This window comes from Odocoileus virginianus, chromosome 17, assembly GCF_023699985.2.
Source record: "Odocoileus virginianus isolate 20LAN1187 ecotype Illinois chromosome 17, Ovbor_1.2, whole genome shotgun sequence".
NCBI classification, from domain to species: Eukaryota; Metazoa; Chordata; class Mammalia; order Artiodactyla; family Cervidae; genus Odocoileus; species Odocoileus virginianus.
Genome location: NC_069690.1, coordinates 49,564,127 through 49,588,343, shown reverse-complemented (window position 1 = coordinate 49,588,343; position 24,217 = coordinate 49,564,127). Strand labels below are relative to the sequence as shown.

The 24,217-nt window shown below is 58.0% G+C and overlaps 1 protein-coding gene across 3 annotated transcripts in view; it reads right to left on the bottom strand.

The window, feature by feature from the left end:
- Nucleotides 1-2,540: 2,540 nt before the first annotated feature.
- The window catches only part of SCN4A (sodium voltage-gated channel alpha subunit 4), a 33,026-nt gene continuing 11,349 nt past the window's right edge, over nt 2,541-24,217 (bottom strand). For 2 of the 3 annotated variants that reach the window (XM_070479803.1, XM_070479802.1), the window contains 13 exons: nt 22,345-22,518; nt 21,171-21,527; nt 14,224-14,712; nt 12,475-12,607; nt 11,674-11,828; nt 10,990-11,163; nt 10,755-10,877; nt 9,049-9,327; nt 8,712-8,765; nt 8,372-8,509; nt 7,737-7,841; nt 6,817-7,087; nt 2,541-5,788 (listed from right to left, as the gene is read on the bottom strand). In XM_070479803.1, coding sequence (XP_070335904.1) covers nt 4,563-5,788; nt 6,817-7,087; nt 7,737-7,841; nt 8,372-8,509; nt 8,712-8,765; nt 9,049-9,327; nt 10,755-10,877; nt 10,990-11,163; nt 11,674-11,828; nt 12,475-12,607; nt 14,224-14,712; nt 21,171-21,527; nt 22,345-22,518 — 3,678 coding nt within the window. In that variant the 3' untranslated portion in view covers nt 2,541-4,562. The remainder of the gene's footprint in view (nt 5,789-6,816; nt 7,088-7,736; nt 7,842-8,371; nt 8,510-8,711; nt 8,766-9,048; nt 9,328-10,754; nt 10,878-10,989; nt 11,164-11,673; nt 11,829-12,474; nt 12,608-14,223; nt 14,713-21,170; nt 21,528-22,344; nt 22,519-24,217) is intronic. The other variant, XR_011492424.1, reaches the window with a different exon arrangement.

Sequence of the window (24,217 nt, the reverse complement as noted above, 5' to 3'; positions counted from 1 at the left end):
CACCGTCTGCAGGGTTATTTGTCACAGGTGGGGCCGTGCTGTTCCGTCCGCAGTGACAACAGCACGGAGCTCCTTCCGAGGCTTGTGACGCTTTTTCTTTCCTGGAACAGGAGGCCTCGTAAGCCTACCTCCGCCTCTGCCCCCGGCTGCCCTGGGACCTACACCCCGACATCTGGCAGCTCCCACCCCACGTTTCCAGGAAGACAGCATCAAAACAAGAGATGGGTGTGTAGGGAGAATGGACAAGGAGCTCAGGGTTAGGGAAAGCAAGAGGGCAGGGACCCCCAGCATCCCCGGGAAGAGGTGGGAGGGCAGAGCCTCAGTATGGAAAGAATGACCTCTGCCCCTCCCCTAGCCCTTCCTCCCGGACTCTGCTCAGCACGTTGTGACCAGGGTGGGCGGGCTCAGAAGGATGCGGGTTTGAGTAGTTACTGAGCGCGCACGCCTAGAGCCCGGGCTCTGCAACAAGAGGAGCCGCTGCAATGAGAAGCCTGTGACCTGTGACAAGGAGTACCCCTGCTTGCCACAACTAGAGAAAGCTCTTGTGCAGCACCGAAGACCCAGCACAGCCTGAAATAAGTAGATAACTAAGAGAAACCAAGCCAAGTCACAGAACATACATCTGAAAACAAAAAGGAGAGTGCTGGTTTGACTCCTAACACCAGCCGGGAAGCCTCCCCTGGTTACCTGGCGATTCTCAACAAAGGGTGGTCCTGCCCCACGCTGAGAGCCCTGGAAGTGCTCCAGGGCCGAGAGATTGAGGCGAACCCAGCTCTCCCGTGTTGTGGGCGGATTCTTTACCCTCTGAGCTACCAGAGAAGCCCTTCTAGGGCCATGGTGGTTTAGTTGCTATGTTGTGTCCGATCCTTTGCGACACGGTGGACTGTAGCCCGCCACGCTCCTCTGGCCACGGGATTCTCCAGGCAAGAATACTGGAGTGGATTGCCATTTCCCTTTCCAGGAGGTCTTCCTGACCCAGGAATCGAAGCTGGGTCTCCTGCATTTCAGGCAGATTCTTTCCCAACTGAGCTATAAGGGCAGCCCCCTCCAGGGCCATGGCCATGGTCACCACTGGCATTCCTGGGCCAGGGGCAGTGAAGACACAGCAGTGGGTGGGGGGGGCAGAATTTCCCTGCCTCACCTGCCAACAGCACCCCAATTAAGCAACACCCATGCTTAACCTCTCAGAGACCAAGTTTACCCTTTAGGCAAAATACAAATAACTAATAAAGCCTTCTCTGTGTGTGCTCAGGGGCTTAGTTGTGTTGGACTCTTTGAGGCCCCCTGGATTTAATCTGCCAAGCTTCTCTGTTCATGGGATTTCCCAGGCAAGAATACCGGAGAGGGGTTGCCATTTCCTCCTCAAGGGGATCTTCCTGACCCAGGGATCAAACCTGTGTCTCCTGCATTAGCAGGTGGATTCTTTACCCTGAGCCACCTGTCCTTTGCAGGGCAGTTGTGAGCCTTGAAGGGCCTCTTGTATCTGAAATGCATGGTGATGTAGGTGGAGGCAGAATCTACCCTCAGGAGGTGGTGAGTAGCACTAATGTCTGGGGGAGGGATATGGTTCTGAATAGGAACCTCAGTTACGTTTATCACCAGGATTTTACCTTTTTCTTCCACCATTTAAGGATCAGGGGAAACATAGTTCGGGGTACTCTCAAGCTCTCCTGTCCTTAAGGACAGAGACCGCCCCAACCGAGATTTGGAGAAACTTAAAGTGAGAAGGAGCTTTCCCGACCTCTGAGAAGGGGTTCAGTACCCCCATGGGGGCTCAGAGAACCCTGCTGGTACCCCACCCCCGCAGGCAAAGACATCCACAGGGTGGGAAGGGGCTCGAGGACATGGCTGAGGGAGGTTGGGGTGGCCTGTGGGTGCCCCTCCCCAGCCCCTAGGGGAGCCATGTAACCTCAGGACTCAGAAAAGGGGGATACAGAAATCTTGAAAGGGACTAAGTATGTACTAGCTTAGATGACAGCCCTGGCTGTCAGAAAGCAAAATTAAATCTAAGCTTATATTTCGCTCACTGGGATTGTGGCCTGAGCTCACTACATAATATTTCTCTTTGTCATGGGTCCATGGGATGCTGGGTCTTCTGGGATTAGAGGCAGCATCTGGGGGGGATTGGGCCTCAGAAAACGGAAGGGCCACACCGTGGACCCACAGGCCTTGGGTGAGGCAGAGAAGTGATGAGGGCTTCCAGAGAGGAGGGTCTGGGCACATGGGTCCCAACACCTATTTCCTGGATGCTGCTGTGGGCAGGGAAAGGCACTGTGGTGCTGCCTGTAAGCGGGGAGGGCAGGGTTGAGGGACCGACTCCCGACCTCATCTGGCTTCTTGGACACCAGCTACAAGGCTGGGTTCCAGCCTCCTTTTGGAGAGGGCAGGAGACAGCCAGACTGAGCCAGAGGGGGGAGCTTGAGCCCCTGCCCTCCCCAATTCGCTCCCGAAGGCTCCCCCACTTTTCAATCCCCCCAGCTCTTCTTGTCGCCCTCAGTTCCCATCAATGTCCGCACACAGAGGCACAGAAGGCAAAAGCATACCCGTCCGAGGCACCGGGAGGTTTATTATAAGAACTGTACAAAGGAGCCTTCTGCTGGCCTGGCTTGGGCCTGTTCCCACCCAGACAAGGTGCAATGGCCGTGGGTCTGCAGGGGGAGGAGGCCTGGACCCCGTTCAGCCACACTGGCTCTGCACCTGGCCCAGTGGAGAGAGTTCAGTCCAACAGAGGCTGAGGCTCTGGGGCCACACTCGTCCGGGCCCCGAGGAGGAAGAAGGAAAGGACGTGGGCAGGGTGCTGGTCAGAGAGGAGGCTGACCCCTGGAGGAACTTCTGAAGAAAGAGCCAGAACTGCTGCCGGGAGAGATGGAAGGAGCCGGGCCGGGGAGCGGGGCTGGGTGTGGGCGTGAGGAAGAGACGCAGAGAAGGCAGAGGGTGGCCTCACGGCGGTCAGAGAAAGGAATGCCCGAGCAGAGCGGCCGGGAGGCTGGCAAGCGGGGCAGACGGAAAGGAAGGGTCCGGCCTGTGGGCGTGCACGCAACACAAACACACATGTTGTTTGGAGGTTTTGCTGCTTCCTGAGTTTTAATCAAACTGTTCACGAGAAACAAGAAAAAGAAGAGGAACTGAGCTCAACAGGGGTGGGGTGGGGGGCTCAATGTGCAAACCTGACCACGTGTGTTCACACTCACATACACACTCACAGCACAAGGACGCTTCCATGGACGGGCCGACAGAGAAGACACGCGCATACCCACTGGTTAAGCACTCCAGGGCACGCTGACACACAGGCACACGGATATACACGTAGACAAATGCATATGCAGGTTCTATGGGACACAGTGGTCCACAGACTCACACGCACACACACACAGGTGAGTAAATCCAGTGACCCCCAGCTGGCGTCTCACCCCCTCCTCCAAGCTCGGCCTCTGTCTGTCCTTGGGAGCCCAGATCAGTGATGCCAACAGAAGCACCGCACAGCTTCCAGTGGCCGGAAGTTGGAAGCTTGGGCCTGAGCCGGGTGAGCGGTGCCCGCCTCAATGTTGAAATCTCAAACGTGAGCTCAGCTAGAACATTCTTAGGATCACTTTGAGGAGGGGAAGAAGGATGGGGCAAGAGGAAGAGAAGGGTGTGACGGGGGGTAAGGATGGGACCCTGGGGCTGGGGAGGCTGCCAGGAGCCCAAGTGGTGCTGATGGAGGAGGGAGGAAGGCAGGGGGTAGGGAGGGAATCTTCTTCCCAAGCCCCAGGGACCCCGACCCCACCCCAGATGGGGTGCTCAGGCCAAGGAAGCCCCCAGCTTAGCGATACACTGGTGGGATCCAACCCGTGCTACCCACCCCCTCATGCTTTCGAGAAAAAGATAATTCCCAAGGGGACTCTTCCCTTCTGCTCTTCTCCCAGGGGCCAGCCAGGGAGCTGGGGGGCCTGGGCAATGGATGAATCGGGAAAAGATTCAGGGGCCACAACCCAGCCCAATGTCTCAGCATCCAGTGGCCCTCCCCCATCCCCACCGGGTATGTGGAGCCATTTCTGAACCAGGGGTGTTTTCCTTCTCCTGAGAATTCCTGAGCAGGCAGGGTGAGCCACATCCCAGAGGCCGGACAGGGTGGCAGGCCCTGGGCTCAGGTGTCTGCTCTCACTGAGGTTAAGACTTCCTTGTCCCAGAGGGAGCTGGAGGCCTGAGCCACTGCCTGCGGAGAGGTCAGTAGCCCTTAAGACTGGGGGCAGGAGGGCAGCCAATCCCTCCATCACAGGCCGGCTCCTCCCAAGTCGGGGGCAGAGACGCTGATGTTCTGACCTCCCCGGAGCTGTGAGGAGGGCAGCAGGGCCCATGAGGAGGTGAGAGCAACTTGAAGGTAAATTTCGCGGAGGCAGCGGCCTCAGCCCAGAGTGGAGACTTCAGGTACAGTTCCCCCTTCCACGGCCTGGGTGACAGCCCAGCATGGACAAAGCCCGTCCCCAACAGGGAGCTGAGTCAGTCCCAGATGCACAGCCTAGCTCCCTCAGCGGCAGGCAGCGAGGGGGTGCTTCGGGGCTGTGCCACCTCACCACCACCTGCTAGACGAGAGACTCTTTGACCCCTGGGCGCACCGTCTGCCCCGGGGGTGGGGCAGGAGGGAGGGGTGCGTCGGAGGGGCTGATGGGCCTGAGCCCCATGGCAGGTCCGGGGTCCCCTGCGGAGCCCCTCTCCTCCTCTTTGCTTGGCACACCGCTGTTCCCGTTGTCGGGGCCGTACATCTTGCTCATGGTGTCAGCAATCAGCCCCTCCTTCTCGGGGGCCCCATCCCCACCGCCGTCATGGTTGTGGCGGTACATGTAGGATGCCTGCTTCACGGAGCGCTGCAGCAGATGCCGGCGGTAGGCCCTCTGGATCTTGATGGCACACACTTCCTCATGCTTCCTCTTGAGTGTGGTGGTGATGGGCTCATAGGAGACCTTGGAGGGGTTGGCGGCCATGAACTTCTCCTCCATGGTCTCCTTGAGGGCATCCATCTCCCCAGAGTCGCCCAGGACTTCTTTGGTCAGGGCAAAGAGGATGTCCAGGCAGTGGATCTTGTCTCCCGGCACCATGGGCAGGTCCAGCGTGATGAGCTTGATCTTGTTGGGCTTGGCGATCCTCAGTGGCTCCTGCAGGGTGTCCACAAAGTCAGAGAGGCGGCTGTAGTCAATGAACTGCGTGGCATCGGGGTCAAACTTTTCCCACGTCTCATAGAACATCTCAAAGTCATCCTCCCCGAGAGGCTCGCTGCTCTCCTCCGTGGCCACGTTGAAGTTCTCCAGGATGATGGCGATGTACATGTTGACCACGATGAGGAAGGAAATGATGATGTAGCTGCAGAAGAAGCAGATGCCGATGGAGGGATTACCACAGTCGCCCCGGACGCTGGTGCCCGGGTTTTCCAGGTTGGGGTCACAGTCGGGGGGCCCGCTGTTGAGGATGGGGTTGAGGAGCCCGTCCCAGCCAGCCGACGTGGTGATCTCGAAGAGACAGATGATACTGTTGCCGAAGGTCTCGAAGTTAAACATGTCATCAATGCCCGCCTCCTTCTTGACGTAGGCGAAGTTGGACATGCCGAAGATGGAGTAGATGAACATGACCAGGAAGAGGAGGAGGCCGATGTTGAAGAGGGCGGGCAGCGACATCATGAGCGCGAAGAGCAGCGTCCGGATGCCCTTGGCCCCGCGGATCAGCCTCAGGACCCGCCCGATCCGCGCCAGGCGGATCACACGGAACAGCGTGGGTGACACGAAGTATTTCTGGATCAGATCTGAGAGCGCCAGGCCTGCAGGGAGGGAGGGGTGAGGAAGAACTGCTGCCCTGGGAGTGGGCGGCAGGGTCAGGGAGCAGGGGGTAGGCGCAGCTCCAGGGGGCATGGTGTGCTGGGCTCGTCTACCCCAGGAAGGAGCAGTAGAAACTCATTGCTCAGTGTACAGCCCAAGTAGCCTGACCCGTTAGACTCTCCCAGGGCTCTTGGGGCCCCAGGCTCCATCTCTGCCCCAACTCAGCCGGGTGCAGGTGGGATGTGCCAAAGTGGATAGAAGGGTGGGTAAGGCCCATTGCCAAGGCTGTTCACAGATGCCATGGATGGGAGGGAGGGGGAGGACAGCTCTGGATGTGTGACTATGGGCATGTCGCCTACCTGGTTTGTGACTCAGTTTCCTCATCTGTAAGATGGAGGTGACAACAGTCCCAGTCTCAGGACATTTGTTAGGAACAATTACTGAGCTAATACTGTGAAGTGCATGGCCTAGTGTCAGGCAAACTGCAAGTGACGGATAAATGATAGCTAGTTACTGTCATAATCACACACACCTCTCCTATGTGTAAGGCTCCTAGAACCATCTTCTTCTGTTTTTAAAGTTTATTTATTCAGCTGAGATGGGTCTTAGTTGTAACATGTGGGATCTTTAGCTGTGGCATGCGGGATCTAGTTCCCTGACCAGGGATCGAACCTGGGACCACTGCATCAGGAGTGCAGAGTCTTAGCCACAGGGCCACCAGGAAGTCCTGGAACCATCTTCTTATGTTTTTCCCGAAGCACGTGGGCACCTGAATGTGCATCTTCAGGTCAGGTGAATGCTTCTGGAGCTGTGGTCATGTGTGCACGGGGAACAGGCTGCCTGGGAACCCACCGTATGTGCTTCTGTGCATTTAGTATAGACACTGGGTACATAGGCAGGGGTGTGTGTGTGTGTGTGTGTGTGTGTCTGTGTAAAAGCATTCCCAGTGTATGAGCAGGTGTGCATGTGGACACGAGGAGGGGGACCCCGGGCCTTCCTGTATGACTCAGCCCAGCCTGGCCCTGCTCACCCACAATGGACAGGATGACAACCACGAAGTCGAAGATATTCCAGCCGACGGTGAAGTAGTACTGGCGCAGGGCCAGCATCTTGAGCACGCACTCGCCTGTGAAGATGATGATGAAGACCATGTTGATGTTGTACAGGATGTCCACCTTGAGCTGGCTCTGGTCATCCGTCTCCACCATCATGGTGACCATGTTGAGGCAGATGAGGATCATGATCGTGATGTCAAATGCCTGCTTTGTCACCAGGTCATACACCAGGCCCTGGATCTTGTTCTACAGCAGGGGTGGGAGTGCGGGGAGGCGGGCGGGTGGGTGTGGGGGGCAGTGGTCAGAGCAGGACGTGGACCGGCAGGAGGTGCGAGAAGACACGACGCAAGAGTATGGGGGGGCGGGGAGAGAAAGAGAGAGAGAAAGAAGGCATTAGAGCCTGTGGTGGAGTCGGCCAGGGCTGGGGGAGGCAGGGAGACCCATGGAAACGGGCCATTCTGTGGGGTCTGTGGGCCTCCTTCCTCTCTCTGGGAACTTCCTGCCGAATTAAGGGCCCTCAGCAACCCCTCATCCTTCTCCCGAAGTGGTTGCTCACTGGGGAAGCTGTCTGGACATCCTCTTCCTCCCCTTGCCCCCAGAGGCCATCAGCTAAGGCGCTGAATGGACACCGGGGGTGCCGTGCAGGGCTGGGCAGGGGGTAAGCCAGTGCCGAGTTTATCAAGCCGCTGCTGCCTGCACATGAAGTGTGTCTTTATGGAGAGGCGCCCCTCACAGCAGGAGCACCTCACCTTCCTTCAGGGGGCCCCAGCCTCACACCAGGGACACAGCCTGGTGGGCAGAGAGCAGGCTGCCTTTTGCATCCCCCCCCCAACAGGGCCCCCTTAGGCAGGAGCCTCATATGGGCTGTAGGTGGAGGGGCCCGGAGGGCTGGTACCTGGGGCCGGGGAATTGGCTTCTGAGGCTTCTTGGAGCCAAGCTTCTTCATGGCGTTATAGTATTTCTTCTGTTCCTCTGTCATGAAGATGTCTTTCCCTCCAAAGTACAATGGGATGGGGCCCGTAAGGTTGGAGGGTCTCCCAACTCAGCTTCCAGGACTCCCCTACCTCAGACATCACCTGTAAAGCGGCCCCCATCCCAGCCGGGGGGCTTGGTGGGAAGAGGGAAGCAGGCCTGCTTGGAGGGCCAGAGATGGGGGTTGAAGGAGGCAGGGAAGGGGACGGAGGGGTCCAGAGAAGGGGTGGGTGGGTGACAGACAGAGGGAAGGGGCTGGCACAGCCCTCATGGCCCATTTTGGGCCACCTTCCATCAGTATTTCACTGGGTCCTCAGAATGAGCGAGCAAAGCAGGCAGCATGAACCTCATTTTGGACAGAAGGAAACCGAGGTTCTCAGCGGCCCCATCACTGGTTCAAAGTCACCTGATGGGATCGGAACCCAGGCTCACCGCCTCGATCAGGTGCGTGCACAGCGTTTGTGAACATACGAAGGAAGGAGTGGAACATACAAACGGGGTGGGAGGAGGGAGCCTAGCGAGGGGAGGACCCAGGGGGAAGGAGGGCTAGATACTCATCTTCTTCTTCTGCTGGTTGAAGTTGTCGATGATGACGCCAATGAAGAGGTTGAGGGTGAAGAAGGAGCCGAAGATGATGAAGATGACGAAATAGAGGTACATATAGAGGTTCACCTCGTACATCGGCTGCTCTTCCTTCTGTAGCGGTCACAGGACAGGGGTGGGTGTGCGGGCTGGGCAGGGGGCACACGCTGCCTGCTCCCTGTCCCACTGTGGGCTCATCTACCCCTGTAGGCGGTGGGGTCTCGGGGGCTCCCGAGGAGGCGGCATGGGGTGGGGATGGATCTGAGTCCTTTCCCCTGGCTCACTCACCGGCCACATCTCGGGGACCCCCACTCACCTCCCGGGAGTCCACGGCGGCATACATGATGTCCATCCAGCCCTTGAAGGTGGCCTGCGAGAGTGTGGTTGGGTGTGAGGGGAGGGGCTACTCCCTGCTTCCACCATCCATGAGTTTCCCTCCCCGCTCCGGCATGGTCCACCCCAGAAGCTGCCTGCTCCGAGTCCCACTGGGCAGGCATCAAAATACAGACAGGTATGGACACGACCTCTGGGTCCTCCAGCCCTGGAAGTGGGTGGGGGGTTCCCTAATGAGGAGTGGCCGTGGGCTCAGTCCCAGTGAGATTCCAGGGGCATCTCCACCCCCGCCTCATGCAGGGGCTGCACGTCACACTCACCACCTGCAGGAGGGAGAGGTAGCCCAGACCCACGTTGTCGTAGTTGACCTTGACGTTGAGCCAGCGGACCTGGCCCGTGTGCATCAGGCTCTCGCACTCGGACTTGTTGTTGACCTCGTCGACTTCGAACCGCTCGGAGGTGGTGGTGTTGATGCAGTAGTAGAACTTGCCGGCAAATAGGTTGACGCCCATGATGCTGAAGATGAGCCAGAAGATGAGGCAGACAAGCAGCACGTTCATGATGGAGGGGATGGCCCCCAGGAGGGCATTCACCACCACCTGGGGGGCCGGTGGTGGGGAGGGAGTCACTGCCAGATCCTCTCCCAGGCAGCAGGGTGGGGGGCATCACCCAGTCTCCTCTGGGAAAGAGCTCCCCACCCACACCAACCAGGGGGGCCAGGCAGGGAAGACTTCCTGGAGGAGGGCTGATCTGAATGAACCAGGCCTGCAGGAGAAGTCTACTGGGCTTTTTGTGGGGGTGGTGGGAGCAGGGAGCTGGGGTAGGGGGTTGCCGGCCTGCTGGCTGAAGAGGGCTCTCTGCTTCGCTGGAGCCAACAGCCCAGGGTGGGGAGCTGGGCTTCTCTGGAAGCAGCCTGGCCACGGGTCACCAGGCAGGAGACAAACACTCTTTCCTCGGCCCCCATAGGAAACTCAGTCCCCGTGACCTGGCCCCCCGGCTCATCTGCTCACAGGATTAGAGACAAAGACCCAGAAAAAAACGGGGCCTTTGAAGCAGCAGGAACCTTGGGGACTGGAGCTCTGTGCTCAGCCAGCCCTGGCCACACAGGCCAACCTCATTGTTTCCGGCAGAGCTGAATCTGAGAATTATCTGTTTTCAAGGAGAAGGAGTTTCATGACCTCCAGACAAAGTGAGTGGTGTAAGCCCGGTGATGCCCAGGGCAATTCTATTCCTGGCTGGGTCACCAACCAGCTCTGCGGCCACGGCCAGGTCATCTTCCCCCAGTGGGGAGGGGTCCCTGGCTGGGCCGGGCTCTTGTATGGGAGACCCCAGGCTGAGTGCCCTGCTGACCTGCAACCATCTGCTTTGTGGAAGTCTGTCCCCGCCCCCAGAATAGGCCTTGCTCTTAACAGAACCCCTACTTCCACCTCTGGCCGGGGAAGTCCCCTTGGTCTTGCCTGAACCCTGTATTTACCTGTCACTTCCGCCCTCAAGGGCCTGAGGGAAGGATGGGCAGGCTCGGAGCCCTGGGGGGCCCCAGTCTGAGGCTGGGGAGAGTCACCTATAAACCCACAGACCTCCTTCCTCTCCTCCTGCCTGGGTGCCCTCAGGCCCCTCCTGGGGGCGGCTGCAGCCTCTGCTGCCCCCTGGTGGTGGCAGAGAGGAGTGACGGAGGGGACTGAGGGCAGGCCCGGGCACCTGGGCTGGTGTGGGGGGGTGCCTTTTGTTGTTGTTTTTGCTCAGTCGGGTCCGACTCTTTGCGACCTAGTGGACGGCAGCCTGCCAGGCTCGTCTGTCCTCCACCACCTCCCAGAGTTTGCCCAAATTCATGTCCATTGAGTCAGTGATGCTACCTAACCATCTCATCCCCTGCCACCCCCTTCTCCTTTTGCCATCAGCTGCCGGGGGGCCCCTCAGACCTGGACTCCCGGTGGTGGCCAGAGTACAGACACGCCCCCAGCCCCCTTCCAAGCGGTGGCTGCTCCCCCAATTCTTAGCCCTACTCACAGTCCCCCTCGACACCCACCCTCATGCCCTCGAATCGAGACAGGGCCCTCAGGGGGCGCAGGGCCCTCAGCGTCCGCAGGGATTTGATGGGTCCCAGCTCCGAGTAGCCCAGCCAGTTGGCCACCAGGCTGATGATGGAGACCTGCAAACGGGAGGGCGGGTGGTCAGGGAGCGCAGGGCCTCGGCCCCAAGGGGGCCCTCCGGATCTGGCTCTGGAGTGGGCGGTGGGGCCGGGTGGGGTGGGGCGGACTCACGTCCACGATGAGGAAGTCGAGCCAGCACCAGGCATTGGTGAAGTACACCTTGAAGCCGTAGGCCACCCACTTGAGCAGCATCTCCAGGATGAAGATGTAGGTGAAGACCTTGTCGGCATATTCCAGGATGGTGCGGATGACTCGCCGCTGCTCGATGTGGATGTCCTCGAAGGCCTGGGGGCACCAGCAGGCGGGTGGCCAGGGCCCGGAGGCTGGGGCAGCAGCCACATCCCTACGGCTGCCGGTTCCCAAGGGTCTGGCACTGGGGTCAGGTGCGGGGGCAGACTCCCCGCGCCCATCATGGGGGTGAGCAGGGGAGTTCCTGGTCGGGGGAAACTCCTCAGCTCCCCTTCCCCAGACCTGATGACAGGAATGCTCACTAACCTGCAGGGGGGTTCGCTGTGACACAGGCTGGCCCCCCTGAGCCCACATTCCCTTCCCACTTGCTCCCTGGTCGGGACCTGTCAGCCACGGAGGCACATGGAGTCAGAGCCCATCTGCCGCTTCGTGAAAATGAGCAGTCTGCCACACACCCTGGAAGCACTGAGTTCTTTAGGGCTCTCTGGGTTCGGGCCTGTCCAGCAAGTGTCCCTCCCACGATGCAGAAAGGAGAGAGCCCTGGGACAGCCTGCTTCCGGCCTGGCCCCTGCCCCTGCCCTGCCCGGCCCCCAGGGCAGTGCCTACCAAGGCCCCACTGCTGAGCAGGATCATGAAGACAATGAAGGTCTCGAACCAGTTGTGCTCGACGATCTTGAAGCACGCCCTGCGGAGGGTCCACCACTTCTTCCCTCGACCCTGGGAGATGTCCACGTAGAGGAAGGGAAAGCGCTGCACGCAGGCTGGGGAGGGAGGGCGGCAGGGGCACCTGTCACGGGCTGCCTGAGGAGCATGATCAGCCCGTTTCCCCCCTCCCCTTCCCAGGATGTGCTCCCTCCCCACCCGGACTGCATGCAGAGACACGCCAGAGAACAGGGGTGCGGGCCACCCACGCAGGTTCCACGGCTGTCAGTGGTCCTCATCCTCCCCCACGTCCCCCAGGCAGCCTTCACTCTGCACAGCCCAAACCCTCTGGGCAAAGAATGTTCCTGAAGGGCCAGGCAGGCCTCTCTCTGGAAGATGAAGCTGAGGAGGACAGCCTTAGAGAAGCTAGTGCTGAGTGCCGGCCATACCCAGGGCTCTGGGGATTCTGTGCAGTAGCCCTCGGGCTGCTGGGACTGTCGCCCATGGTACACTCGGCAGGGGTCAGAGGGGGCGGGGGCTCAGAGGCATCTGCTCTGACACCCCTTCCCCGGGTCGCATTCTCCAGGGTGCGGAAGGGCAGGGCATCATCGGAGGAAGAAGGCCCTGCCTGCTTTTGGTGACTCGCCTGTCCCCAAGCCGTCCACAAGGAGACGGTCAGCTAAGGCTCGCCTCGGGCCCTGGCCTGGCCTGCCCCTTCCAGGGTCTGCCGGGCTGGGGGAGGCACCCCGGCGGGCTGGCCCTCACCCTCGGTGAAGCACTCCTCCGGCTGCTCCCCATCGGGGTTCTCCTCGGCCTGCTCCTCGGGGTCGTCCTCGGGGGGCTTGTAGTCGGCAGTGCTGCAGACGGAGGAGTTCCCGTCCAGGGGCTGCAGCGGCTTCTGTGGAGGCCACAGGGTCACGTGACCCCTGGATCCTCCCTCCAGGTGGGGCAGAGGGGGTCTAGCTGGGAGCCCCGAGGGGAGGGCCCAGAAGGGAGAAAGGGAAGTGGGGGTGGGGGAGGTGGAGCAGACTCATTCATTCACAGACTCATTCATTCATTCAGCCCTGGATTGTGGAGCCAGCACCAGGGTCTGTGCAGAAGAACCCAGGCCTTGGCCCTGACCTCGGGGCACTTGGATTTGAAGAGGCCCGAGATGCTGGCTAGGGAGGGAAGGGGTCAGGATGGAGCAAGGTCTGAGCCTTCCTATCCTCTGTTCAACTGAGGAATCCAGGAAGGATGGGGGAATCCAGAAAGGGTTGGGGGGGGGTGGCTGGTACTCCAGCCTGGCCACGACCTCCCTCACCTCCTCCTGGCCCAGCCTCCACTCCTCAAGGGCCCCCCTTCATGGCTGGGGTGAGGCCCCTGGAAAGGAAAATGGAGAGGGTGGCGGGGTGGGGGCAAGGGGCAGCTGTCAGAATGGTGGCCAGAAAGGGAGGGCCTGGTGCCCAGTTGACAGAAAGGGAAACTGAGGCACGGGCCATTAGGTCGGGCCAGATGCCCACTGAGCCACTGGCCCTGCCTGTGCCCCTCACCTCCCACCGCCCCTCGGGAGCCGTGCCTGCCCCCTCCAGAGTCCCCAGCGCCTTGGCCCGGCTGCTGTCCGGCCCTCCTCCACCCCCACTCCTCATACCGAGGTTGGTGCCACGTTTCCCGGGGTATTTATAGCTTGGCAGGCGCTCGGCTCCCTGGTAAGTTAGCATGCCACGTATTTGGGGGGAATAAGGAGTCAAGAGCTTTCAGGGCAAAGTTTATTCAGGCTCTGGTGACTGCTGGGCCCACGCTGCCAGGGTGGGGGTGGGCAGGGGGCCCTGCCCTAGCTTACGTGCTGATCCTTCCCCTGATGGAGCTGCAGGGTGGGTGAGGGGCTCAGCCTGAGCTCCTGGGGGCAACCTCTCGCAGGGGAGAGGTGGGGGTAGGCGCCAGGGGTCCAGCTGAGGCTGGGCTCTCCATTTCTCCTTCAGCTCCATCCCACTGGACCCCCGACTCCCTCTCCTCAGCGTCCCCAGCCCAGACCTGGCACTCTGGCCCACGCTGGGAAGTTGGGACCGGGTCCCCCCCACCACCAGTGGGGGTCTACACAGAAATAGATGATAATAGCAAGAACTTGGTAGGGGCTTCTTAAACCTAGGGCAGGGTTGAGAGGCCTCTTGGGTTCCAGCCCTGATTTAGGCGTCTCAGGTGAGAATATGCTATCTCACAGCGCCACCTGCTGGTGAGAGGGGACCCAGGCGGCGCTGCGGGCCAGGAGTGCAGGGAAGAGGCGGAGGGCGTTCAGACAGGGGGAGCGGGTCATAATAACGCTATTTATAAGTCACCACTCACAGAGCTGCTCTGCACACAGCATTTCATCTAATGCTCACAGTAACACCACAAGGCAGGTACCATTACCCCACCTTACAGATGGAGAAACTGAGGCTTGGAGAGGCTGTGTGCCATGTTCAAGGTCACACACAAACGCAGAGCTGCGTCTGTATGACTCCCTGCCCCTGGGTCCGGGCCTTGCTACGGGCTTACCTTGACATCCTCAGGCTCGGAGAAGGTGTCGGTTTCCTCCTCTGTGGGCATCTCCAGGTCAGACTCCTCGGAGGCGATGGGCACGTGGATGGTCAGGTAGGGGTTGTTGATAAAGTTGAGGTGGTCCAACTCGATGCTGGGGGGAGGGCCGTCAGCCAGACCCATGTGGTTCAGGATGTGGTTGTCCTTCTTGAGGTCCTTGCCATCCTCCTCGGGTGGAGGCTCCTTCTTCTCGTCCTCGGGGGCGCTCTCCGGAGCCTCGCCGGCCTCCCCACCCTCGCCGATGCTTCCGAGGCTGAGCATGATAACCTTGGGGCTCAGGACTTTGCCATGAAGCAGCCCCACGAGGAAGGCTTTGGCGAAGCCGATGCCCCACTTGATGCGAGCGATGGCAATCTGCAGGTTGTTCATCTCGCCATCCTCATCCGAGGCTGCCAGGCTGTCAGCACTGAAGGAGCTGAGCAGCAGGGCCAAGAACAGGTTCAAGACCTGGAGAGCAGGAGGGGAGGGGGAGCCCGAGCTCAGCTGTGGGGCCCCGAGGGTGCCACCCTCAGGCCACGTGAGGGTCCTCGGGCCTCCAAGCCAGACCTACCTCACGGTGGGCATTAAAGAGGGGCGTCATCTAAGAGAGGCCGTCCCTGGTGGCTCAGATGGTAAAGAATCTGCCTGCAAGGCGGTAGACCTGGGCTCGACCCCTGGGTCGGGAAGATTCCCTGGAGAAGGGACTGGCTACCCACTCCAATATTCTTGTCTGGAGAATTCCATGGACAGAGGAAGCTGGTGGGCTACAGTCCTTGGGGTTGCAAATGGTTGGACACGACTGAGTGACTAAACAGCAACCGCAGCACCTAACAGAACCCTCAAGACGGCTTGTGGAGCTGAGGAGTGCTACCGTCATGCCCACTTTACAGATAAGGAAACTTAGGCTTGGGCACAAGAGAGGACTCTGCTGACCATGGCGGAGGCAGGGTTTGAGGAGGCCCACTGGGTGACAGGGACTCTTCCATGATTCTGTCCTCCACTTCCACTGCTAGGGGATGCAGATCAAAAACTAGGGCTCATGTCTCCAAGCTTTCAGGACTTATTGGGAGCCTGAAAATTTTGAGCCTTTCTCTTGTCTTGTAAGTGGGACTTTTAATAGTCCATGGGCTCCTGGTACGTGCTCGTGTGTCCTCAGTCATGTCTGACTCTTTTTGACCCCATGGACTGTAGCCAGCCCGATTCCTCTGGCTGTGGGTTCTCCAGGCAAGAATGCTGGACAGGATTGGGTTGCCATTTCCTCCTCCAGGAGATCTTCCTGACCCAGGGATCGAACCCATGTCTCCTGCGTCTCCTACGTTGGCATGTGGATTCTTTACCACTAGTGCCACCTGGAATTCCCAGTACTCAGACATCTGTGTCCCGCTGCTGTGGAAGGACGTCTGATCGACCTCGGCCCACTCCCTTTTCTTCCCCCGGGGTTCCCTGCTCTATTGGAGCTCTTCTCCTATCCCCGCTGAAAGGGACGTAAGAGGCTACTGGTCTACCTCCCTCAGCTTTGTTTTTTGGTAGATATTTACTGAGCCCCTCCCACTATCTGCAGGAATGACAGGCCTCAGTTTGCTCCCAGCCTAGAGACAGACATTTGATCAGGCAAATAAAACGCAGTGGGTTTGCACAAAGTAGAGACTGGGGGTCACAGGCTTTGAAATCATGCGGCTTGGCTTTGAACCCCAGTTCATTAGCTGTGTGTTCTGAGGCAAGTCCTATCGCAGCCTCGGGCCTCTGCCTCCTTATCTGTGCAATGGTGATAGATTCCAGTACCAACCTCCTTGCACTGTTGTTGTGAGGATTGAAAGGTCAATACAACTAGAGCGCACAGTAGGCGTTCAAAATGTGTCGGCTGTTATCTGTGCAGTAATAGAAGGTTTTACACGGTAGAAGGAGTGCGATGAACTCTGAGGCCAGCTCTGCATTTTATGAATGAGGAGCCTGAGTTCTCCCAGAGAGGTGGAGTGACTTGCCTGAGGACACACAGCACATTCAGAACTAGAATCCAGGTTTCCTGTCATTGCACAACTTTGTGTGTGTGTGTGTGTGTGTGTGTGTGTGTGATCAGTCATAGCCAACTCTTTGCAACCCCATGGACTGTAGCCCGCCAGGTTCCTCTGTCCATGGTATTTCCCATGCAAAAATACTGGAGTAGGTTGCCATTTCCTACTCCAGGGGACATTCCCGACCCAGAGATTGAACCCAAGTCTCTTGCATCTCCTGCACTGGCAGGTGGATTCTTTACCACTGACACTACCTGGAAAGCCCTGCACAACTTTAGAGGACATTCTTTATTTAGACTACAGTGTGAATGGCCACCCTAGCGGCTGTGCAATGCAGTGGCCTTGTCTTCCACCAACCCACCTCTCAGGACAGTGAGGAGGACGGCGCAGCCTGACTGAGGAGGCGGTGGTCCTGGCTCCTGTCAACCAGAGGCAGGTCTTATTCTGGGGGCCTCAGGGTGGGGCTGAGTGTGTGACTGGACATGCAAGAAGTAGGGTCAACTGCATGACGTCATTTTCTATCGGATTTGAGTATCCCCAGATTTTGGTATCTGCATGGGGTCTTGGGGGCTTCCCTGGTGCCTCAGATGGTAAAGAATCTGCCTGCAGTGCAGGAAACCCGGGTTCGATCCCTGGGTTGGGAAGATCCCCTGGAGAAGGGAATGGCTACCCACCCCAGTATTCTTGCCTGGAAAACTCCATGGACAGAGGAGCCTGGCGGGCTATAGTCCATGTGGTCAACATGACTGAGCAACTAACACGCAGGGGGTCTTGGAACCAATTCCCTGAGTGACCAGGGGAGGGCCGTACACATGAATCTGTCTGGCTTTCACCAGTGTCCTCTAAGGTCTTTTTGTCATTGTCTTAACTATCATGTTGACATATCTTTACAGGGAGGGAGTTTCAAGAGGGAGGGGATATATGTATACTTAAAGCTGATTCACATTGTCATACGGAAGAAACCAATGCAACATTGTAAAGCAATTATCTTCCAATTAAGAATAAATAAATATGAACTGGAGCAGAAAATTAAAAAAATATATGTATCTATTACGTGTTGTTCGTCTTCTCTCTCTGGGGCAACGTGCTAGGGGATTCGCTCCGTCACCACGCCTTTCGGCTACTGTCCTGCCTTTGCCCCCTACCACAATGTACTGGTCTTTCTTTCCCTCTCTGGGGGGAGGTGTCCAGTTGCCAGAAACACATCTGAGATGGGAATTAGCTGCTCTCTGGGTCACCAGGGTTTGCACACGGCTCCTGCCTGGGACAGAAATAGCCGCCCCAGGCAAGGCATGGGGGGTGGGTTAAATTAGGGAAGGGGAATGGACATTAGGTTCCCCAGGGGTGGGCTCCAACGGGTGGGTTCCCTATGACTTGGTCATTTCCTCTTCTTCACTCCCAAGGAAGTACTTGAGTGCCATGGACACTGGGGACCTGGGTCCCCACCCTCCCTGGCAGGGCGCCCCGTGCCCTCTGGCAGACACTTGCTTCCATGAGGCCTGGGAGGGTGGTAGGCGGGGCCAGTGCCCAAGGAGCTGGCAGCGCGCCTCCCCGGGCGGCTCCGCTCCCTTTGAGCAAAGTGGGAGAGCTGCAGAGCTGGGCCTGGGAAGGGCGTCAGGGTGTGTGTGTGTGTGTGTGTGTGTGTGTGTGTGTGTGTGTGTGGTGGGAGGCGTGGGGGCACACACAGAGGCAGTGTCGTGCGGTGCTTCTGCATTCTGGGACCTGACTGCTTGGGTTCAAATCCTGCACAGGTTTCTAAGGAACTCCCCTGGGCCTCTGCTTTCTTGTCTACAAAACAGAGATAAGACAGCACATCCCTGGGGCCTCCCTGGTGCTCCAATGGTTAAGACTCTGAGCTCCCAATGCAGGGGGGCCTGGGTTCAGTCCCTGGTTACGGAACTAGGTCCCACATGATGCAACTAAGAGTTCACATGCCACAGCTAAAGATCACGAATGCCTCAAGGAAGATGAAAGATCCTGTGTGTCACTACTGGGGCCCGACACAGACAATTAAAATTAAATATTATTAGAAGTTAAATATTTTCATATTTATTAATAATAAATATTAATGTTTATATTTTAATATTAATATTAAAAATATTAAAAAACCACAAAATCCAGCACGTACCACATGGAGGCTGGTGAGCATTAAGAGATCAACACCCCAGGGGACTACTCTGGTGGCTCAGTGGTAAAGAATCCACCTCCCAGTGCAGAAGACACAGGTTCAATCCCTGATCCGGGAAGATCCCACATGTCTCAGAGGGACTAAGTCCAAGCACCACAACTATTGAGCTCCGGCTCTGGAGCCCGGGGCTTGCAGTAACTAGAGAAAAGTCCTCAGAGCAACGAAGACCCAGCAAAGCCAAAAATAAATAAATAAGTACAATTTTTAGAAAAGAGATTAATACCTGGAAAGTGCTCAAAATTCTGTATGCGCATTAATAGAGGTCGGTTGTCAACACTCACTCTGATGCTAACTCGTGAGTATCACGAATGATGATACTGATGCTATTGTTGTGGGAAGGACACAGACTCAGTTTCTAGTCCAGGCTCAGTTTCACACTAGCCGTGTGGTTCTGGGCTGTGCCTCCAGAGAGCACAGAGCCAACATTACCTGCCTCACGGGGTTGTCAAGAGCATTAGGGATAATACACGTAAAGCCCCTGGCGCAGGAATGGCAGATGGCAGGAGCCCAATGCCTGGCGTGTGACGCCAGTTGGGGCCGGGTGTGGAATCCACCAACGCTTCCTGACTGCCTGTAGGTTTTGAACTCCCCTGGTCTCCTGGGCCAAGCACTTTGCTGAGCACTTCGACGTGTGCCATGTATCTTTCCGACCACCCAACAGAGGAGTCACTACCCCCCTCATCCCCATTTTCCAGATGAGAAAAACTGAGGCCAGAGAGAGTGTAAATAACTTGCTCAAAGTTTCCCAGTCAGAAAGTGGCAAAGTAGGGGCCTGAAATGTTTTTGAGTTTACACGCACACAGAAACCACTGCGACCCTTATAGTCGCTCCCAGGCCCCTTAAACTAGCCCTTACAGCCTACTCAGAGCCTGCAAACCCCCTATCACAAATCCTGCCCCAAAGTCCTGCGGAGGCATCTCCTTTACGCTTCCCGCTCCCTAAGACCCCCTCCCAGAAGCAGTCGACCTGGGTTCTGCTGTCTGACTGTCCCCGGGGGCTCGGGACCCCATCCCACCGTCCCTTCCTCAGTCGCGGTGACGGTGACTCCCCCGGCCGCCGATCCGCCCCTGCCCCCTGCGGAGCTCAGCGTTATCTGAGAAGCGCTGACGGAGCAGCTCAAGGATTCCACCGGCCTTTGCGGAACGTGGGGACGTGCGTCTTCCCACCCGCTGGTGCCCGGGGTAGCGTCGCCCCCGCCCGGGGCGGCCCGGCACAGGTCTCCTGGTAGGAGTGACCCCGCCCGGAGGAGCAGGGTCGGCGGGGTGAGGAGAGACGCCCCCCTCCGCCCGGCTGCAGAAATTCTGGTCAGCTGGACCACGACCTCACATCCCATTTCTCCTGGGCCCCTGCGCCTCCTTCCCTCCTCCAGCGCCACACCCAGAAAGTGGCAGGATAGATGCAGTTCAGGGCATCTCCGCATCCTCCCAACACCCGGGGCCTGTTTCCCAGGAGCAGAGGGTGAGAGGGGAGGAGAACAGAAGGGCCAGGAGTTCCTGGTACCGACCCCACACTGTGCCTTCTTCCCCCAGGGGCAATCCTCCCGGCCACCCGCTGAGGCACGGGTCCCCAACCTCTGCGATTGAATGTCTGATGATCTCAGGGGGAGCTGATGCAATAATAATAATAATAGAAATAAAGTGTTAAGTGTTAGTGGCTCAGTCGTGTCTGATGCTTTTGCGACCCCATAGACTGTAGCCCGCCAGGCTCCTCTGTTCGTGAAATTCTCCAGGAAAGAATACTGGAGTGGGTAGCCATTCCCTTCTCCAGGGGATCTTCCTGACCCAGGGATTGAACCTGTGTCTCCTGCATTGCAGATGGATTCTTTACCATCTGAACCACCAGAAATAAAATGCACAATAAATGCAGTGTGCTTGAATCACTACAAAACCATCCCCCACCCCATGCCAGTCCGTGGAAAAATTATCTTCCTTGAAACCCGTCCCTGCTGCCAGAAAGGTTGGGCACTGCTGCCCTGAGGGGTCTACCATTTTTCTTTTGTGTGGAGTTAGAGAACCCAGCCGACCAGAGAGCAGTGATTCGTTCAAGGTCACACAGATGGCAAAGGAGCTGGGACTGGAACGCGGGTCAGCCTGACTCCGGCTATCCTGTCACTTTACCCAAAACACTAGGTCTCAGCGACTTGCACTGTGGTCCCTGGACCAGTGGCAGTGACATCACCCAGAGCTCATTAGAAATGCAGGTTTGGGGGGCCTGGCTCCGAGCTGCCTCACCTGACTCTGGGGGGCTGGGACTGGGAATCTAGGTTTCAAGAAACTCACAAAGAGTTTTGAAGCAGGTTAAAATTTGAGAGCCACTGGGTTAAACCATACAAAACTGCCATCTAGGGTCAGGGGAGGAATAAAACCATCACATATCAGTGATTTTACACAACAGCTTCATAGGAAAAGAACCCTTCAACAGTCCGATTTAAGGGAAATAAACGCATGGATGGGCTCCCCTGGTGGCTCAGTGGTAAAAAACCCACCTGCCAAGGCAGGATTTTATGCCTGGGTCAGGAAGATCCCCTGGAGAAGGAAATAGCAACCCACTCCAGTATTCTTGCCTGGGAAATCCCACCGACAGAGGAACCTGGTGGGCTACAGTCCATAGGGTCACAAAGAGTCAGACACAAATTAGCAACTAAACAACAACAAAGGCATGGATATGCCTTGGACACTTGGATTTTCTGGGCAAAGGTGTGGAGCCACCCAGTCAGCCTCACTCACCACCAGGTTGCCGATGACCATGACCATGAGGAAGACAGTGAGGCACATGGCCTGACCAGCCACCTCCATGCAGTCCCACATAGTCTCGATCCACTCTCCGCAGAGGATGCGGAAGACGATGAGGAAGGAGTGGAAGAAGTCGTGCATGTGCCAGCGGGGCAGGCTGCAGTCCGCGGCGATCTTGCACACGCACTCCTTGTAGCTTTTGCCAAACAGCTGCATGCCCACCACGGCGAAGATGAACACAATGATGGCCAGCACCAGTGTCAGGTTGCCCAGCGCCCCCACCGAGTTGCCGATGATCTTGATGAGCATGTTCAGCGTCGGCCATGACTTGGCCAGCTTGAAGACCCTCAGCTGCCGGGCAGGGGGAATGCAGGGGTTGGTGAGACCCAGGGACCCCTGGCCCAGCCTTGAGGCAGCCACAACCAGGGGTTGAACCCAGACCCTCAGCACTGAGAGCGCAGAGTCCTACCCACTGGACCACCAGGGCTTTCCCAGAAAGAACTCTTTCGAACAGCTCCAGCTCCTACCCCCTGAGGGATATGGGGCCTCAGTTTACCTCTCTGTTAAATGGGAATGCTCACATCCTACCACCTCATCCTCTTCACATGATCAAAAGAAAGTATCCTCATCTCTTACATATACAGGCTAAAACATTTGCAAGTGAAATAAAATCTCAGGATTTGCTTTAAGATACTCCCCCATAAAAAGTACAGGATGTTGACGGGTGTTGGAGCCAGGTGAAAGGTATACAGAGGTGTATCTTACTTTCTCTGTATTTTTGTGGATGCATGAAATGTCCCTACGAGGTGGAGAAAAGGATGCTAATTCAGAGTCCCAATCCCATTACTGATGAACTTCCTGAGCCTCAGCTTTCAGGTCTGCAATATGGGCTGAAGTCCCCACCCCACTGCCCCCCAAGTTCACTTAGGAGTGAAGCCCAAATGGCAGTTCCTGGGCTGTCATTGTGGTCTCCCAGCACCCCTGTGTGATAAGGGGGAGGGCACCTTTCTCCCTTTTGCCAGTAAGAAAGGTTCTGAGAGGCAGAGGGGTCCACACTAGGGCAGAGGGGCCTCCCTTCCAGCCCTCTAACTTCTTGGGGGTTTATACTTGTGTCCTCCGAGCATCCACACCCACCCTCCCTCAGCCCGGGTCCTGGGGCCTTACGCACCAGCCGGAAGGAGCGGAGAACCGATAGCCCCTGCACGTTGGCCAGGCCCAGCTCCACCAGGCTGAGGGTGACGATGATACTGTCAAAGATGTTCCAGCCCTGTTGGAAGTACTCGTAGGGGTCCATGGCAATGAGCTTCAGCACCATCTCAGCCGTGAAGATGCCTGTGAAGACCTGCAGGGGTGGGGTGTGCGGAGCCTCAGGGGCGCAGGGCCTCCGGGGTCTCCCACCCCACTCTTCAACCTCCGGGCAGAGCCCTCGAGGCCAGGGGAGAGGGTGACAGAGCCCCGAGGGGGCGGGCAGAGGTACCCATGGCCCACAGGTGTGTGTGAGTGAATGAGGAGCTGAACAGCCATCCCACCGGGCAGAGTGGGTACCGCTCAGAGACCGGGGCCCATCTCTTCCTGGCCTTGTGGCGGTGGGCCTGTCACTTGACTTCCTGGAGTCTCAACCCACTCATGATAATGTTCGACACTCGTAGAGCATACTGTGTTTCACATTGTGGCCTCATCAGTATCTTGATCTCCACGAAGCTGGGAGGGCTGATCACCACATTCATCCCAGAGAAGAGAGACTGAGGCTCTGAGAAGTCAGCGGCAAGCTCTCGGTCACGCTGCCCATGTGGGGTCAGGTCTCAAACCCAGGTCTTGGGGTACTTAGCTCAGTTTCTTGTCTCTATACCCTACAGCCTCTCTAACCTGGTTGGCAGGGGTGGGGCGGGGTTGGGGATCCCAGGACCCATAAATCTTGGTGGATTCGGAAATCTGGTGGGGGGGTGGTGTCAGACAGGAGGGAAAGTTGAGGATGAGTGAGAACCAGAGCTGATCTCCCACAATCCTGGACTTGTCTGAGGGCTTCAGAGCCCCTGAAAGCTCCCTGGGCACGGCCCCCACCTCCTGGCAGGCACCAGCTGCCCTGGGGCCACAGCCTGCCCGGGCACATGCTGAGCCCCGCCCAGGAGCTGTCCCTAACCATAGCAGGTGCCCAGACGGCAGCAGAGTGTGGGCAGGGGGTGGGCAGGCAGCGGGCCGGGCCCATCATGCACACCCCAGCAGCTGTGCGGCGAGTCTAGAGCCCGTCCTTGCCCCTCCAGCCCAGCCTGGCCACGGCTGCCTCAGGCATCTCCGTGGGGTAGATGTGCCTGCCTCGTGGGCTGGGGGAGTCCAGGGTCTGATTCCCGTGCCACCCACCCCAGCCTCGTCCTGCTCCTGGGCTCCCCTCACCCTCAGGGTGGGGGAAGCATCTAGCCCACTGGCCACCCTGGACAGATTGAGAAGGGAACTGGGAAGGGTGGGGCCAGGCTGGAGGAGGAGGCGGCGGCTTTTTCCCTTTGTCAGGCTCCACCGGGGCTGGCAACGAGGTGATAATGCTCCTAATGGGCAGGGATAAGCAGGCGGATCAGTGTGTGTCAACAATAGTGGAGCAGAAAGGGCTGAGACGGGAGCTGGCCTGGTCCTGCTGGAGAAATGGAGCGGGCAGGGGGCCTCAGGGCTGGGGGACGATGCCCTGGGGCCTTCAGGGTGAGCTGGGGCCTCTTGGGCCTGGGTGCCCATGGCTCTACACCCTATCTTCTGGGTCCCTTGGTCTTAGGCCCCGGGCTAAGTCACTTCAGTCATGGCCTACTCTTTGCGACCCTGTGGACCACAGCCTGCCAGCCTCCGCTGTCCGTGGGATTCTCCAGGCAAGAACCCTGGAGTGGGTTGCCATGCCCTTCTCCAGGGGCCCACAACAACTTCTGAAAGTGGAGAGACTTGCCATCCAGCACTTCACTCCCCACCCCCAAGCTCCCACTCCCCCATCTCTGCCTCCAGGGTATGACCTGGACTCCAGAGCCCCTAGAGTCCTGATTTTAAGAAGCCAAGTACTTCATCCC